Source organism: Oncorhynchus gorbuscha, linkage group LG08, assembly GCF_021184085.1.
Source record: "Oncorhynchus gorbuscha isolate QuinsamMale2020 ecotype Even-year linkage group LG08, OgorEven_v1.0, whole genome shotgun sequence".
Taxonomy (NCBI): Eukaryota; Metazoa; Chordata; class Actinopteri; order Salmoniformes; family Salmonidae; genus Oncorhynchus; species Oncorhynchus gorbuscha.
This window is the reverse complement of record NC_060180.1, coordinates 30,590,619-30,607,269: the sequence shown is the minus strand read 5'-3', so window position 1 is coordinate 30,607,269 and position 16,651 is coordinate 30,590,619. Positions and strand designations below refer to the sequence as shown.

General features: G+C 42.2%; 1 protein-coding gene across 1 annotated transcript; it reads right to left on the bottom strand.

The window, feature by feature from the left end:
* spef1 (sperm flagellar 1) lies at positions 1–10,013 on the bottom strand. Its single transcript, XM_046357933.1, has 7 exons — positions 9,818–10,013; positions 4,140–4,251; positions 1,913–2,063; positions 1,610–1,655; positions 926–986; positions 619–709; positions 1–495 (listed from the first exon to the last, which is right to left on the bottom strand). The coding sequence occupies exons 1-7, from the start codon at positions 9,924–9,926 to the stop codon at positions 382–384; spliced, it is 684 nt and encodes a 227-aa protein (XP_046213889.1). The 5' UTR covers positions 9,927–10,013; the 3' UTR covers positions 1–381.
* Positions 10,014–16,651: the final 6,638 nt, after the last annotated feature.

The window sequence follows — 16,651 nt, the reverse complement described above, 5'->3', positions numbered from 1 at the left end:
TTGAGTTGTCAGTGTTTTATTTAGACAGCTTCAGAGGTTAGTGGTCACATGGCTGTTATAAAGGCACAGCGAAAGACACACATCAGATCCACACAACAAACCTTATCGTCTAGTAGTCCACTCAATCTAGCAGATTATAGAAAGAAAACACACACACATTCTCAATACAATATCATCTGTTATGATCGAATAAATGCAACAAATTTAAAAAATGCTTCACAAAACATTCAGTGCTAGTTTATAGAAAAGTACAGGCTGATAGCAAAACAAGCACTTGTTGTTAGAAAAATTGAGTTTATAAAAAGGAGAGGTGTGTTTGTTGTTTCTAGTTGTGTCTGAGAATTAAGTGTGTGTTTCTGAGTGGGTCCGCTTCGGTGTGTATCAAGGCACGTTAGCCCTGGCCTTGTATCTCTCCAGATGGCGTGTCAGGTCTTCAAGTCTCATGTCCTTTAGCTGAACCAAGTGTTCCAGTCTGTTCACCTTGATCTGCAGGATCTACACACACACACACACGGATAGTGACACACTCCCACTACACTACACACTCAGAAAGTGTCACTCAAGAGGCCAGATTACACCTGTAACCCTGCCGCCCAAAGTGTGTGTGTGTGTGTGTACCTCCACAGTCTCCTGTAGGGCAAGTAGAGCTTGCTCCTTCTCCTCCAGCACAAGACGGATGGTTGGGTCCACCTGAGAACCTAGCACAGTGCTACACACACACACACACACATTATAGAAAAGTCCAGATTGTACAATATTTTTTTGCTGTTGTGCTGCACATCTCAGAGGATTACTATAACAAATGAACATGGTTCCTCCTCCAGATGTCTGAGGTCTGATAATTTGTGCAGCATGACTACGGTAGGATGACCTGGAACACATCCATTACATTTAAAGACTGACACACCGTGAGTGCTAGAAGTACCTAGTCTTGTCTGTGTGTTGGTGTACGTCTGCCCTCTCCTCTTTCTTCTTGGGAGGTGGCTCTGAGGGACACAGAAGATAGAGAAACAGAGACAATCCACTGAGTGATGTTACATTTGCACCACAAATCTAATCTGTCTATCTTGTCTGTCTGTCTGTCTGCCCGTCCGTCAACAGTAGAAGGATGCCTCTCTATCCGTGTGTCTATCTGTACGTCAGCAGGAGAAGGTAGATAGAACAGTGAGACTACTGGCTTTGGGCTGAGAGGACACAGCCTGGGCATCCTATGGACTGAATGGGAGGTCTGGGGGGTTAGGGTTTGCTTACAGACAACAGACAGAGTTACATGGATACTTCTAATGGAGACAGTGATGTTGTTGGATGCTCCCATACATTCTCAGCCCTTTAAAGGTCATTACTGACCGCAGCGGCTCCTGACCCACTTTTGTGTGTGTGTGTGTCTTTGTCTCTGTGTGTGTGTGCAGCTGACCAAGTTCTGACTCAGTCACCTCCTCTAACTACCAGCTAACTGAAGGTGCTGAGTATATCTGGGTCAGCAGAGGAGTCACCCTATGCAGAACTGAGTCACATTATACAAGTGTTTGCCTTCACTGCAGAGAGAAAACCAACAGCTCTGTACACACTGCCTGAGTCAGGTGTTAGGTCAGGGGTCAGGTTTCTGTACCGGTGAGAGGTTTCTCTCGGTTCCTGTTGTTGTAGTATTCCACATCCTAGGAGACAGAAGAATAGTTAGTGTGTTTTTATTTTACACCTCTGTTCTATTCTATGCTCTACCCTATGAACAGGGACTGGATGTGTGCATGATGAGAATGAAATTTTTGATCAGCAAAGGTTGTTTGATCGAAAGTTAGATGGTCACACACACACACACACACACACACACACACACACACACACACACACACACACACACACACACACACACACACACACACACACACACACACACACACACACACACACACACCAGTAGTGTGTCTTCAGTGCATTGCTGTCTCTTGTCGTCAATCCTTTCTCGGAGCGAACACAGGACAGGCTCTATTACTCCAGCAGTGCTCACCACTATCCTCTTCACTGTCTCCTCTGGGATGTGGAAGTTCAGCTTGGAGAACACCTTCCTGTTAACATGGAAACACGCTGATTTTGGGTGAGTTTTGTATTTCTCCCACTAATGGTTAGGTTTGATTGGGGGAGGGGGTGCTGTACCTAGATCTGTAGCTAAGGAAACCCCCCCCGGTGCGAGAGTAGAGGAAGCATATGTTAATGTGTGCAATTAGCGCTATGCTATGGATACACAGTTGAAGTCGAAAGTTTACATACACCTTAGCCAAATACATTTAAACTCAGTTTTTGCACAATTCCTGACATTTTAAAAATTCCCTTTCTTAGGTCAGTTAGGATCATCACTTTATTTTAAGAATGTTAAATGTCAGAATAATAGTAGAGAGAATGATTTATTTCAGCTTTTATTTCTTTCATCACATTCCCAGTGGGTCAGAAGTTTACATACACTCAATTAGTATTTGGTAGCATTACTTTTAAATTGTTTAACATTTCGGGTACTGCCCACAAATTTTCTATAGGATTGATGTCAGGGCTTTGTGATGGCCACTCCAATACCTTGACTTTGTTGTCTTTAAGCCATTTTGCCACAATTTTTTTTAAAATTTGACCTTTATTCAACCAGGCAAGTCAGTTAAGAACATATTCTTATTTTCAATGACGGCCTGGGAACAGTGGGTTAACTGCCTGTTCAGGGGCAGAATGACAGATTTGTACCTTGTCAGCTCAGGGGTTTGAACTCGCAACCTTCCGGTTGCTAGTCCAACGCTCTAACCACTAGGCTATGCTTGGGGTCATTGTCCATTTGGAAGACCCATTTATACGACCAAGCTTTAACTTGACTGATGCCTTGAGATGTTGCTTCAATATATCCACATAATTTTCCTTCCTCATGATGCCATCTATTTTGTGAAGTGCACCAGTCCCTAATGCAGCAAAGCATCCCCACAACATGATGCTGCCACCCCCGTGCTTCACGGTTGGGATGGTATTCTTCAGGTTGCAAGCCTCCCCTTTTCCTCCAAACATAACAATGGTCATTATGGCCAAACAGTTTTCTTTTTGTTTCATCAGACCAGAGGACAATTCTCAAAATCTTTGTCCCCATGTGCAGTTGCAAACCGTAGTCTGGATTTTTTATGGCGGTTTTGGAGCAGTGGCTTCTTCCTTGCTGAGCAGCCTTTCAGGATATGTCAATATAGGACTCATTTTACTGTGCATATAGATATCTTTGTACCTGTTTCCTCCAGCATTTTCACAAGGTCCTTTGCTGTTGTTCTGGAATGTATTTGCACTTTTCGCACCAAAGTACGTTCATGTCTAGGAGACAGAACATGCCTCCTTCCCAAGCGGTATGACGGATGCGTGGTCCCATGGTGTTTATACTTGCGTACTATAGTTTGTACAGATGAACCAGACTTGTGAAGGTCTACAATTTTTTGTTGTTGTTGTCTTTTTTGTTGTTGTTGTCTTGGTTGATTTCTTTTGATTTTCCAATGATGTCAAGCAAAGAGGCACTGAGTTTGAAGGTAGGCCTTGAAATACATCCACAGGTACACCTCCAAATGACTCAAATGATGTCAATTAGCCTATCAGAAGCTTCTAAAGCCATGACATCATTTCCTGGAATTATCCAAGCTGTTTAAAGGCACAGTCAACTTACTGTATGTAAACCTCTGACCCACTGGAATTGTGATACAGTGAATTAAAAGATAAATAATCTGTCTGTCAGATTACAAAGTAGATGTCCTAAACGGCTTGCCAAAACTATAGTTTGTTAACAAAAAAAGTGGTTGAAAAACTAGTTTTAATGACTCCAACCTAAGTGTATGTAAACTTCCAACTTCAACTGCATATGGCTGGATCCAAAATGGCTGTGGTCCAACCCAGTGGTCAGTGAGTAGGAGTTCTCACAGCCCTGTGTAGTTGCTTAGAAGTAGAATACAGCATCAAATTCTCTACGATTCCCAGAGGAACCTGCTCAGTACATTGACACACACACACACACACACACACACACACACACACACACACACACACACACACACACACACACACACACACACACACACACACACACACACACACACACACACACACACACACACACACACACACACACACACACTTGCCTGTTGAGAGTGCCCCAGTTGCTGAGTTTTTGCTGTATAGAGTTGGCTGGGGTGTAGTTGTGAAGTTCCACCAGTTTGGGAAAGAAATACTTGACGACCTCAGCAGCCATAACTGGAACAAGGGCCGATATAAACAACACTGCTATGACATGTTTCTGTCTGGACTAACTTTTCTTAGTTGACAACCACAGGACAGTGCTCAGTGAAACTGACAACAGAAAGAAAAGTTATTCATTTAAACATTGAATAAATAATTTATTTATAATAGATGAATCATTTATAAATGATCAGCACCAAAGCTGTTGGTTAACTCAAGTACCTAAATTAGCCCCTAGGTCAGGGTTTCCCTCTGTCCTCAGAACCCCAAGGGGTGCATATATTGTTTTTTTTGCCCTAGCACTACACAGCTGATTCAAATAATCAACTAATGATCAAGCTTTTATCATTTGAATCAGCTGTGTAGTGTTAGGGCAAAAAATGTGCATCCCTTGGGGTCCAGAGGACCGAGTTCAGGAAACTCTACCCTCGGCCTAATCATTGTTAGCCCACACCCCGCCTCCATCTCGCTCCACTGCTGCTGCTTCTTCTTCTGTGGTTTTTACATGGCAATTTGCAACCAACTTTAAGATGCTTTACCGCCACCAACTGGACTGGAGTGTGGACCAGAAACAGGGAAGGTATAGCTCCTATCCATTATTCTCATCTCCTCAAGGAAATTAAGGAAACTAAATACATAATGAAATATTACATGCCCTGAAGATTTTCTCAGCAGTTCACCTATGCTTGGCTTTTCAACACCATTACTCCTCAAATCTGATAACAATCTCTCCCTTTCCCTCCCATATTACTGACACTGAAATAACATGTGTTCCACCGTCTCCATCTCCTCATGATCACACCTCCCAGTCAGACATTTTCCAACCAATTTTAATGTACTGTTGAGCCTTGTGTGTCCCAGAGGAATTTAGTAATATGAATTGAACGGAGTTTCCCCATCTTCCCATTTAGAGTTTCTGGTGCAGCACAGAAATGCCTTTATCCAGATGGTATGACAAATGCTTTTCCTAACAGAGTTGCTAACTTTCTTTGTAGTTACTTTAATGTTGGAACCAACATGCAATGCCTCCAGCAGGAAGAGAAGCAAGAGTTTTTTGTAAGTACAGGGTCATGCAATATAGTCTTTATGGATGTGTTATGAATGACGAAAGTTGTCTCACTTCAAACTACAGCGCCTTGCAAAAGTATTCATCCCCCTTGGTGTATTTCTATTTATTACAACCTGTAATTTAAATATACTTTTTATTTGTATTTCATGTAATGGACATACACAAAATAGTCCAAATTGGTGAAGTGAAATGAAAAAAATAACTTTAAAATAATAAAATAATGGAAAAGTGGTGCATGCATTCACTCCCTTTGCTATGAAGCCCCTAAATAAGATCTGATGCAACCAATTACCTTCACAAGTCACATAATTAGTTAAATAAAGTCCACCTGTGTACAATCTAAGTGTCACATGATCTGTCACATGATCTCAGTATATATACACCTGTTCTGAAAGGCCCCAGAGTCTGCAACACCATTAAGCAAGGGACACCACCAAGCAAGCTGCACCATGAAGACCAAGGAGCTCTCCAAACGGGTCAGGGACAGAGTTGTGGAGAAGTACAGATAAGGGTTGGGTTATCAAAAACATCAGAAACTTTGAACATCCCACAGAGCACCATTAAATCCATGATTAAAAAATTTAAAGAATATGGCACCACAACAAACCTGCTAAGAGTGAGCCACCAACCAAAACTCACGGACCAGGCAAGGAGGGCATTAATCAGAGAAGCAACAAAGAGACCAAAGATAACCCTGAAGGAGCTGCAAAGCTCCACAGCGGAGATTAGAGTATCTGTCCATAGGACCACTTTAAGCCGTACACTCCACAGAGCTGGGCTTTACAGAAGAGTGGCCAGAAAAAAAGGCATTGCTTAGAAGAAAAAATAAGCAAACACGTTTAGTTTTCGCTAAAAGGCATGTGGGAGACTCCCCAAACATATGGAAGAAGGTACACCGGTTAGATGAGATTAAAATTGATATTTTTGTAATACGCTATGTCTGGTACAAACCCAACACCTCTCATCACCCCTAGAGTTTTTTCATCGGCAGGGACTGAGAAACTGGTCAGACTTGAAGGAATGATGGATGGTGCTAAATACAGGGAAATTATTGAGGGAAACCTGTTTCAGTCTTCTAGAGATTTGAGACTGAGACAGAGGTTCACCTTCCAGCATGACAATGACCCTAAGCATACTGCTAAGGCAACACTCGAATGGTTTCAGGGGAAACTATTAAATATCTTGGAATGGCTTAGTTAAAGCCAAGACCTTTTTGCCTTGAAGAATGGGCAAAAATACCAGTGTCTTAATTTTTTGTCTTATTTCTAGTTTGTTTCACAATTTGTATTTATTTTGCATCTTCAAGGTGGTAGGCATGTTGTGTAAATCAGATGATACAAACCTCCAAAAAATCAATTTTAATTCCAGGTTGTAAGGCAACAAAATAGGAAGAATGCCAAGGGGAATACTTTCACAAACCACTGTACGTATTACAGGAAAATACATAAAGTGTCAATAAATAGGTTACTAACGTTCTGCCGATTTATGAAGGGCCGGCAGGTGGTTAGAGTGTTGGGCCAGTAAACTGAACGGTTGCTTGATCGAATCCCCGAGCTGACAAGGTAAAAATCTATTGTTCTGCCCCTGAACAAGGCAGTTAACCCACTGTTCCTAGGCCGTCATTGTAAATAAGAATTTGTTCTTAACTGACTTGCCTAGTTAAATAAAGGTAAAATATGAAGGTTACTGTAATGTGTGAAAGGTATTTAAATTGATTGATGGACCCGCAAAGCGTTTTTGTGTGTCAGAACCAAAATGACTTGGGAGTAGTCCAACCTGAACCCACTGTACCAGGGGTTGATTACAACCTGTTACAATGATGCCAACATTTTGTGGCTGATCTTTCAGCTGGGGAGTGGGTGAATGTGTCAAAGACCTAACCTGGCCCAGCACCGTGCGGTATGGCTTGTTTTTGTTGTGTGCATGTTTGTGTACTGAGGAATATGTAACTTGGTTTCATTAGAAAGACACTTTCAATTTCTTTAGGTTAGGGGCTTTTATCAAGGTAAGTGTTTCCTGGGATAACGTTATCCTCAGGCTATTGCACACACAGCACATATAAGCCTGGAATATCAACCAGTCAAAGTTGCCCATAGAATTCTATAGGAGTGACCTTACTGAGTAAAGTCAGCTATCTGAGCAGCTAACCGATCGCTGCAGCTGTACATAGTCTATTGGTAAATAGCCCACCCATTTTCACCTAACTCATCCCCACACTGTTTTTATTTATTTACTTTTCTGCTCTTTTGCACACCAATATCTCTACCTGTACATGGCCATCTGATCATTTATCACTCCAGTGTTAATATGCAAAATTGTAATTATTCGCCTACCTCCTCATGCCTTTTGCACACATTGTATATAGACTCCCCTTTTTTTCTACTGTGTTATTGACTTGTTAATTGTTTACTCCATGTGTAACTCTGTGTTGTCTGTTCACACTGCTATGCTTTATCTTGGCCAGGTTGCAGTTGCAAATGAGAACTTGTTCTCAACTAGCCTACCTGGTTAAATAAAGGTGAAATAAAAAAAATTAAAAAATTGTTATCGTCACTTCTTAACACAGTCAAAAATTCTTAATTATTTATAAACCCTCCCATTTCCACAATTTATCTTTATTTAAAATGTGATTTTAAACCTTACCCTAACTAATGATGGCCAAGTTTGATGCGTTGGTCCACCAGATCTTCCGTGCATTTGGGCAGAAGTGTCTGGGAACAATATTAGGTGTAATGTGACTAACATGACATCACTTTAGAGCGTATGCCATCCTTCAGCACAACATTTCACCCTTTATAAAGCACATGATTATATCATATTTGACGTAGTGGGTTATGTCATATTGGTGATTATGTGACACAGTTATGCCACATTTATGAATCCTTTATAAAGCATGGCATACAGTTATAGATGCGTTGTAACACATTTATGTAGTGCTTATGAAGGCATTGTGAAGGCTTTATGAAGCCTTTAAAAGCTGAACATCATTTAAAGCGGAACCAAACTGTGCACCTTCACAAATGCCTGGGCTAATATCTATATATTCTCCATGTCTTTCACTGCAACACTCCCCACTTTTCAGCACAGGGAGATCGCATTCTCGTCTGACCCCACTCATCCCCTTAATCATCCCCCATACCTCTCCCAGAGGAGTAGTCCTGCCTATGTTTCCACAAAACCAACGCCAATACTCCCTCTTAACTGTTCTAATGGTCCTACTTACGACAGCTTAGGCTTGTTTATACTATATCATGTGCTGGTAGTTATAGGACCCTTTAAACATCCTTAAAGCACCGTTCCTACTCACAGCTTCCTTCTCTGCACTCTTCAGTCCACCAGGGAACTGCATTCCTCATTCTCCCACCTGTACCCATCACCTGCCTTGCAGCCCCTACTATTGATCCTCTTACTACATCATTCACTGTTTCTATATCTGCACTGAATTCTATTGTGGACCACAGGAAAATGAGGACCGAGCACACCCCCATTCTCATTGACGGGGCTGTAGTGGAACAAGTTGAGAGCTTCAAGTTCCTTGGTGTCCACATCACCAACAAACTATCATGGTCCAAACACACTAAGACAGTCGTGAAGTGAAAAAGCCTATTCCCCCTCAGAAGACTGAAAAGATTTGGCATGGTTCCCCAGTTCTTCAAAAGGTTCTACAGTTGCACCATCGAGAGCATGGTTGCATCGCTGCCTGGTATGGCAACTGCTCTGCCTCTGACCGCAAGGCATTACAAAGGGTAGTGCGTACGGCCCAGTACATCACTGGGGCCAAGCTTCCTGCCATCCAGGACCTCTATATCAGACGGTGTCAGAGGAAACTGTCAAAGACTCCAGCCACCCTAGTCATAGACTGTTCTTTCTGCTACCGTACCTCAAGCGGTACCGGAGCGCCAAGTCGAGGTCCAAAAGGCTTCTTAACAGCTTCTACCTCCAAGCAATAAGACTCCTGAACAGCTTATCAAAGGGCTACCCAGACCCCTCTTTTGCGCGGCTGCAACTCTGTTTATAATCTATGCATAGTCACTTTAACTCTACCTACATGTACATATTACCACAATTACCTCAACTAATCGGTGCCCCTGCACATTACTACTTTTTAAAATCTATTTTTAACTTTAACACTTTTTTTTTATTTACTTAACTTATTAAAGCATTTTTGGTTATGGGCTTGTAAGTAAGTATTTCACTGTAAGGTCTACTACACCTGTTGTATTCAGTGGCATGTGACAAATACAATTTGATTTGAATTCACCTGCAACAGCCCTCAACTCCTGAAAATATAATTTGAAAAATATCTCCTCATCCCATTTCCTACTGCACCCTCATTCTTACAGTACACTTGATTGGGGAGTGATCACTACCCCGTGTAGAATCCTCCCATACCTCCCAGCTACATTTGCCTTCCATCGTTGAACTAGAGATCAGAGTAGGAGCCAGAGCAGATTCATTTCGTGTTACTGGGTCTCCCCCTCTCTGACGACGTCGTTCATTTAGATATCCTACCTCCGTCGCTGAAGTCTCTTGTTATATTCCTCTTAGGTCTGGACAGTGGTATTTTGTCTATCCAGGCAAACAAGTCTTGCAATATTTCTTCGTTTAATTCTTTGTCCATTCTGTATACCGGTCCTTCATCGGACAACTTTGCACTTCGATTTGCAGCTAGCCTGTATCGTTAGCTAGCTAGCGTCCCACGATGGTCGTCATTAGTTACCATAGCCACAGTCATAAACCCCGCCCATTTCTACAATTTCTCTTCTTAAAATCTGATTTGAAACCTAACCGTAACCTCACTGATAACCGTATCACTAACCCTAATCTAAAATTAAGACCAAAAAGCAAAATAATATATATATATACGATATGGCCAACTTTAACTTTGTGAGTGTGCTATCTAGTGGAAACAGGTTGTTTGTTTAACTCGTTGCTAGGTAACTAATATCCAAGTATGGAATCTGAGAAAAGACAAGCCTCATCAGTAATGAGTGAGCTACAGACAGTGGGGGGAGATAGCTCGAGATAGTGGGGGGAGTGAGCTCGAGACAGTGGGGAGAGAAAGAACAACACACTGAAAAGTGTAGACATATTATTATTTTATAATAGATAACATATTTTCCAATAAATAGCATGTCTACACATTCGTTGTCAAGTTTTTGTATGGTATAAAATGTGCACTGAGATGCAAAGCAGAATGCATAGACCCTTCAAAACATTACAATCAACATCATACATACAGTCATCATACACCAACAGTAAAATAAGTTTGAACATTTTAATAATGACAAGATTAACCATAGTGGTCCAAATGGACCCTTAGACCCCACCTATTCCTCCCTATCCTTCACCCTGGGTTCGTTCAGCAGGATGCAACATTTTAATAATATATACAGTATGTCTTTTATCCAAAGAGACATATAGTCATGCATGCATACATTTTACATATGGGTGGTCGCAGGAATCAAACCCACTACCCTGGCATTACGCGTGCCATGCCTTACCAACTGAGCTACAAAGGGCCACGTCTAGATAGAAATACACTATGTAGAACAAACATGCCTCTCTGCAGGTTTGGCTGGGTTACTTTCGAAATGTAATTTGTTACAGTTACTGTACTGAACAAAAATATAAATGTAACATGCAACAATTTCAATGATGTTATTGAATTAGAGTTCATATAAGTAAATCAGTCAATTGAAATAAATTCATTAGGCCCTAATCTATGGATTTCACGTGACTGGGCAGGGGAGCAGCCATGGGTGGGCCTGAGAGGGCATAGGTTCAACCATTTGGGAGCCAGGCCCACCCACTGGGGAGCCAGGCCCACCCACTGGGGAGCCAGGCCCAGCCAATCAGCATTTGTTTTTCCCCACAAAAGGGCTTTATTACAGACAGAAATACTCCTCAGTTTCATCAGCTGTCCGGGGGGCTAGTCGCAGTTGAAGAAGCCGGGTGTGGATGTCCTGGGCTGGCGTAGTTACACGTGGTCTGCGTTTGTGAGGCCGGTTGGAAGTACTTCCAAATGTTCTAAAACAATGTCGGAGGCAGTTTATGGTAGAGCAATGAACATTCAATTCCCTGGCAACAGCTCTGGTGGACATTCCTGCAGTCAGCATGCCAAGTGCATGCTCCCTCAAAACTTTTGACATCTTTGACATTGTGTTGTGTGACAAAACTGCACATTTTAGAGTGGCCTTTTATTGTTCACAGCACAGGGTGCATCTGTGTAATGATCATGCTGTTTAATACGTTTTTTTAAATTAAATTTTTAATTTATTATTGAATGCCCGAAACATACAATATACTTGCAGTGAAGCCGCTCAACAACTACACCATACCAGTCATCCAACAGATTCCCATTCAGAGTGACACACAGAAGCATCCAGGGTCAATGCCCTGCTCAAGGGCACGTTGAAAAATCTAGCACCAGGCCAAAAAACGTGAACCCGAACCTTCCAAGATCACCCCACAGTTCCCCAATAGCTGTCCCTCAACCATTCGAGACCCCTCCCACAGGGAGGAAAATAAAAAATACAATTAATCCCATTCCCCACCCCCAAGAAACCTCCAATGCACCAACAACCAAGAGAATGAACTAAAGAGAAAACGAAAAGATAGAAGAAAACAGCAAACAACAATGCCCCAAAAATAATAACACAAAATAATAAATTTAAAACAAAGGACATCAAGAACAACTAACATTATAACAGCAAGGCCAACTGTATATGTTTGTGTGCATGTTTGGCACTATTACATGTATGTATGTGTTCTTGTATGTGTTTATTTGAATGAGAGCGTGTTTATATGTGTGTTTATATGCATGCGTACAAACACCTGCACGGCATCAGCCTCAGGCAAACGGGCATTAGATGTAAAAACACTGCCCCTCAGTGTCATTCAAACTTCTTTGACCATCATTCTATCTCCCACACAGCAACTCCACTCCCACCTGTCTCTAATTCTTCATCCCGACTCTCAGCTTCCCTCAACCCATCCCATCTATCTCTGCTGGCCACCCTCTTCGGGTTTCTACGTAACATAGATCTTTCAACTATTTACATTTACATTTACATTACATTTAAGTCATTTAGCAGACGCTCTTATCCAGAGCGACTTACAAATTGGTGCATTCACCTTATGACATCCAGTGGAACAGCCACTTTACAATAGTGCATCTAAATCTTTTAAGGGGGGGGGGGTAGAAGGATTACTTTATCCTATCCTAGGTATTCCTTAAAGAGGTGGGGTTTCAGGTGTCTCCGGAAGGTGGTGATTGACTCCGCTGTCCTGGCGTCGTGAGGGAGTTTGTTCCACCATTGGGGGGCCAGAGCAGCGAACAGTTTTGACTGGGCTGAGCGGGAACTGTACTTCCTCAGTGGTAGGGAGGCGAGCAGGCCAAAGGTGGATGAACGCAGTGCCCTTGTTTGGGTGTAGGGCCTGATCAGAGCCTATAACTATGCTGTGATGTTTAACGTACAATTTCAATCTATCTAATCGAATAGAATCCACAAGTTGAAGATAAATATTTTTACTAAGAGTATTAGTATATTAGTAATTGACTGACCCGGTCTCTCCAGATCTCCTAACAGTACTATTTTTAGGGTCAATTTTAGATTAATGCTATGCATTTTCAATCATTCCTGAACCTGAGACCAGAAAGAGGCTACCTGAGGGCAATACCAAAATAAATGGTCTTTTGATTCTGTATCCTCACAACAAAATCTGCAGAGCCTCGATGTATTTATGCCCCAAATATTCAACATTTTGTTGGTGGCAAGAATTCAATATAATAATTTTAGCTGAAAAGCACGAAGTCTTGAATCTGTACCATGGAATCGGTACATCAAAAATCTCTTGCCAACTATTTTGCAATCTGTATGGCACAGTTGTCAACATCCTGGTCCTCAAATGAAACTGGTATACTTTCCTATTTATGCTATTTTTATTCCTCCGCCAATTTTGATCCTTTATATTGGGCAGACAGACCAGTTCCCTACCTCCTCCCGCTGCCACCTGCCTCCTCCATTTTGGGGGTAACGCTGCAATCAATTGGTTGTACTGTTAGACTGAGCAGACCTTCCCATACAACTCAGATAACTTCATGAAGGACATAATTCTAAAATACCCTTTTCAAACATCTTTCCCATAAATACAGGTATTTTATCAACCAGCACATTTAAGTTCAGCCATAATATTTGTTCTATCTTTTCTGGGGGATGTAATAGAAATTGTAGCCAGCTCTGCAATGCTTGTTTGAAAAAGACAGATACTTTGAAAAAAGTATAATTTTCAATTAATCGAAAATGAGACATGGCAATCTGCACAAAGGCAAAAAGGACATTTTTAAACAATGGATGAGCTTTTCTTAGTATTCTACTTGAGAACCATATAGGGTTCAAATAAAACTTTTGAATGAGTGACGCTTTTAGAGAGAGGTTTAGTGCTTTTATATTTAATAATCTCAACCCTCTCAATTCATATTCATGATATAGATAGGCACGTTTTATTTTGTCTGGTTTAGCATCCCAGATAAAGCTAAATTAATCATCAGGAGTACGCAGCGCCATAAGTAAGTGAGTAAACTGAGATATGACTAAGGAGTTAATCAGAGCAATTTTCCCATAAATAGAAAGGTATTTACCTCTCCATGGTTGCAGGAGCTTGTCTATTTTCACAAGTGTTCTATTGAAATTCATTGTGGAGAGCTTATTTATATATTTTGTGATATGAATACCGAGTAAGTCTACTTCACCATCAGCCCATTTTATAGGTAAACTGCAGGGTAATGTAAAGTTGTATTTTTTAAAGATCCAATACGTAATACTGTACACTTATCATAATTAGGTTTTAGTCCAGAGAGTACAGAAAAGTTATCTAGATCTTCAATGAGACATTGCAGGGATCTAGCTTGTGGCCTTGATATAAAACTTGAGTCATCAGCATACCTTTGTTTTTAAGCTTTGGATTTCTAATCCTCTAAATGTTGTTATTGGATCTGATTTTTATAGCTAGCATTTTGATGGCTATAACAAATAGCGGACACCCTTGTTTAACTCCTCTTGACAATTCAAAACTCTCTGAGAAGTAGCCGTTATTGACTATTTTACACCTGGGATTGCTATACATTATTTTTACCCATTTTATAAGAGAATTACCGAAATTGAAAAAAATCCAGGTATTTATAAATAAAATCCAGTCTTACTTTATCAAATGGCTTTTCCGCTATAAATGCCATTCCTGGCTTCATATATGTTTCGTAATGTTCTATTATTTCTAGTAGTTGTCGTATATTATCTCCAATGTATCGTCCATGTAAAAAACCTGTCTGACATGGATGAACAATACCTGGTAAAACCCTTTTAATTCTGAGTGCTATGCATTTCGCTAGTATTTTTGTATAATAACATTGAAGTGTAAGGGGTCTCCAGTTTTTTTAGATAGACTGGGTCTTTATATTTGCCATCTGGGTCTTGTTTTAATAAGAGTGTCATGTTTTGTCATTTATTATCTTGTCTTGTCCCTGTGCTTCCCATTCTATTCGTTTCCCTCTGCTGGTCTTATTAGGTTCTTTCCCTCTTTCTATCCCTCTCTCTCCCCCTCCCTCTCTCACTCTCTCGCTCTCTCTTCTCTCTATCGTTCCGTTCCTGCTCCCAGCTGTTCCTATTCCCCTAATCAATCATTTAGTCTTCCCACACCTGTTCCCGATCCTTTCCCCTGATTAGAGTCCCTATTTTTTCCTTTGTGTTCCGTTCCTGTCCTGTCGGTTCCTTGTCTAGAATTCACCGTGCTGTGTTTGTGTATCGCCCTGTCGTGTCGTGTTTTCCTCAGATGCTGCGTGGTGAGCAGGTGTCTGAGTCTGTCTGGTTCAAGTGCCTTCCCGAGGCAACCTGCTGTTCACCTGCTGTTCAAGATCGAGTCTCCAGTTTGTCCTCGTCATTTCGAGTGAAAGTTGTGTTTTTTTGTTTGTATTTACTTTACTGGATTAAAGACTCTGTTTTCGCCAAGTCGCTTTTGGGTCCTCTTTCACCTGCATGACAGAAGGAACCGACCAAGGAATGGACCCAGCGACTTCAGACGCTCGTTACACTGCCGTCGAGATCCAAGGAGCCATGCTCGGCAGACACGAGCAGGAATTGTCTGCTGCTCGCCATGCCGTGGAGAACCTGGCCGCTCAGGTTTCCGACCTCTCTGGACAGTTCCAGAGTCTACGTCTCGTGCCACCTGTTACTTCCTGGCCTGCCGAGCCTCCAGAACCTAGGGTTAATAACCCACCTTGCTACTCCGGGCAGCCCACTGAGTGCCGCTCCTTTCTCACGCAGTGTGAGATTGTGTTCTCTCTCCAACCCAACACATACTCTAGAGAGAGAGCTCGGGTTGCTTACGTCATTTCACTCCTTACTGGCCGGGCTCGAGAATGGGGCACAGCTATCTGGGAGGCAAGGGCTGATTGCTCTAACAAGTTCCAGAACTTTAAAGAGGAGATGATTCGGGTTTTTGACCGTTCAGTTTTTGGTAGGGAGGCTTCTAGGGCCCTGGCTTCCTTATGCCAAGGTGAACGGTCCATAACGGATTATTCTATTGAGTTTCGCACTCTTGCTGCCTCTAGTGAGTGGAACGAGCCGGCGCTGCTCGCTCGTTTTCTGGAGGGACTCCACGCAGTGGTTAAGGATGAGATTCTCTCCGGGAGGTTCCTTCAGATGTGGACTCTTTGATTGCTCTCGCCATCCGCATAGAACGACGGGTAGATCTTCGTCACCGGGCTCGTGGAAGAGAGCTCGCATCAACGGTGTTTCCCTGCTCCGCATCGCAACCATCTCCCTCCTCTGGCTCAGAGTCTGAGCCCATGCAGCTGGGAGGGATTCGCATCTCGACTAAGGAGAGGGAACGGAGGATCACCAACCGCCTGTGCCTCTATTGCGGAGTTGCTGGACATTTTGTTAATTCATGTCCAGTAAAAGCCAGAGCTCATCTGTAAGCGGAGGGCTACAGGTGAGTGCAACTACTCAAGTCTCTCCATCAAAATCCTGTACTACTTTGTCGGTCCATCTACGCTGGACCGGTTCGGTGCTACATGTAGTGCCTTGATAGACTCTGGGGCTGAGGGTTGTTTCATGGACGAAGCATGGGTTCGGAAACATGACATTCCTTTCAGAGAGTTAGAGAAGCCTACGCCCATGTTCGCCTTAGATGGTAGTCATCTTCCCAGTATCAGATTTGAGACACTACCTTTAACCCTCACAGTATCTGGTAACCACAGTGAGACTATTTCTTTTTTGATTTTTCGTTCACCGTTTACACCTGTTGTTTTGGGTCATCCCTGGCTAGTATGTCATAATCCTTCTA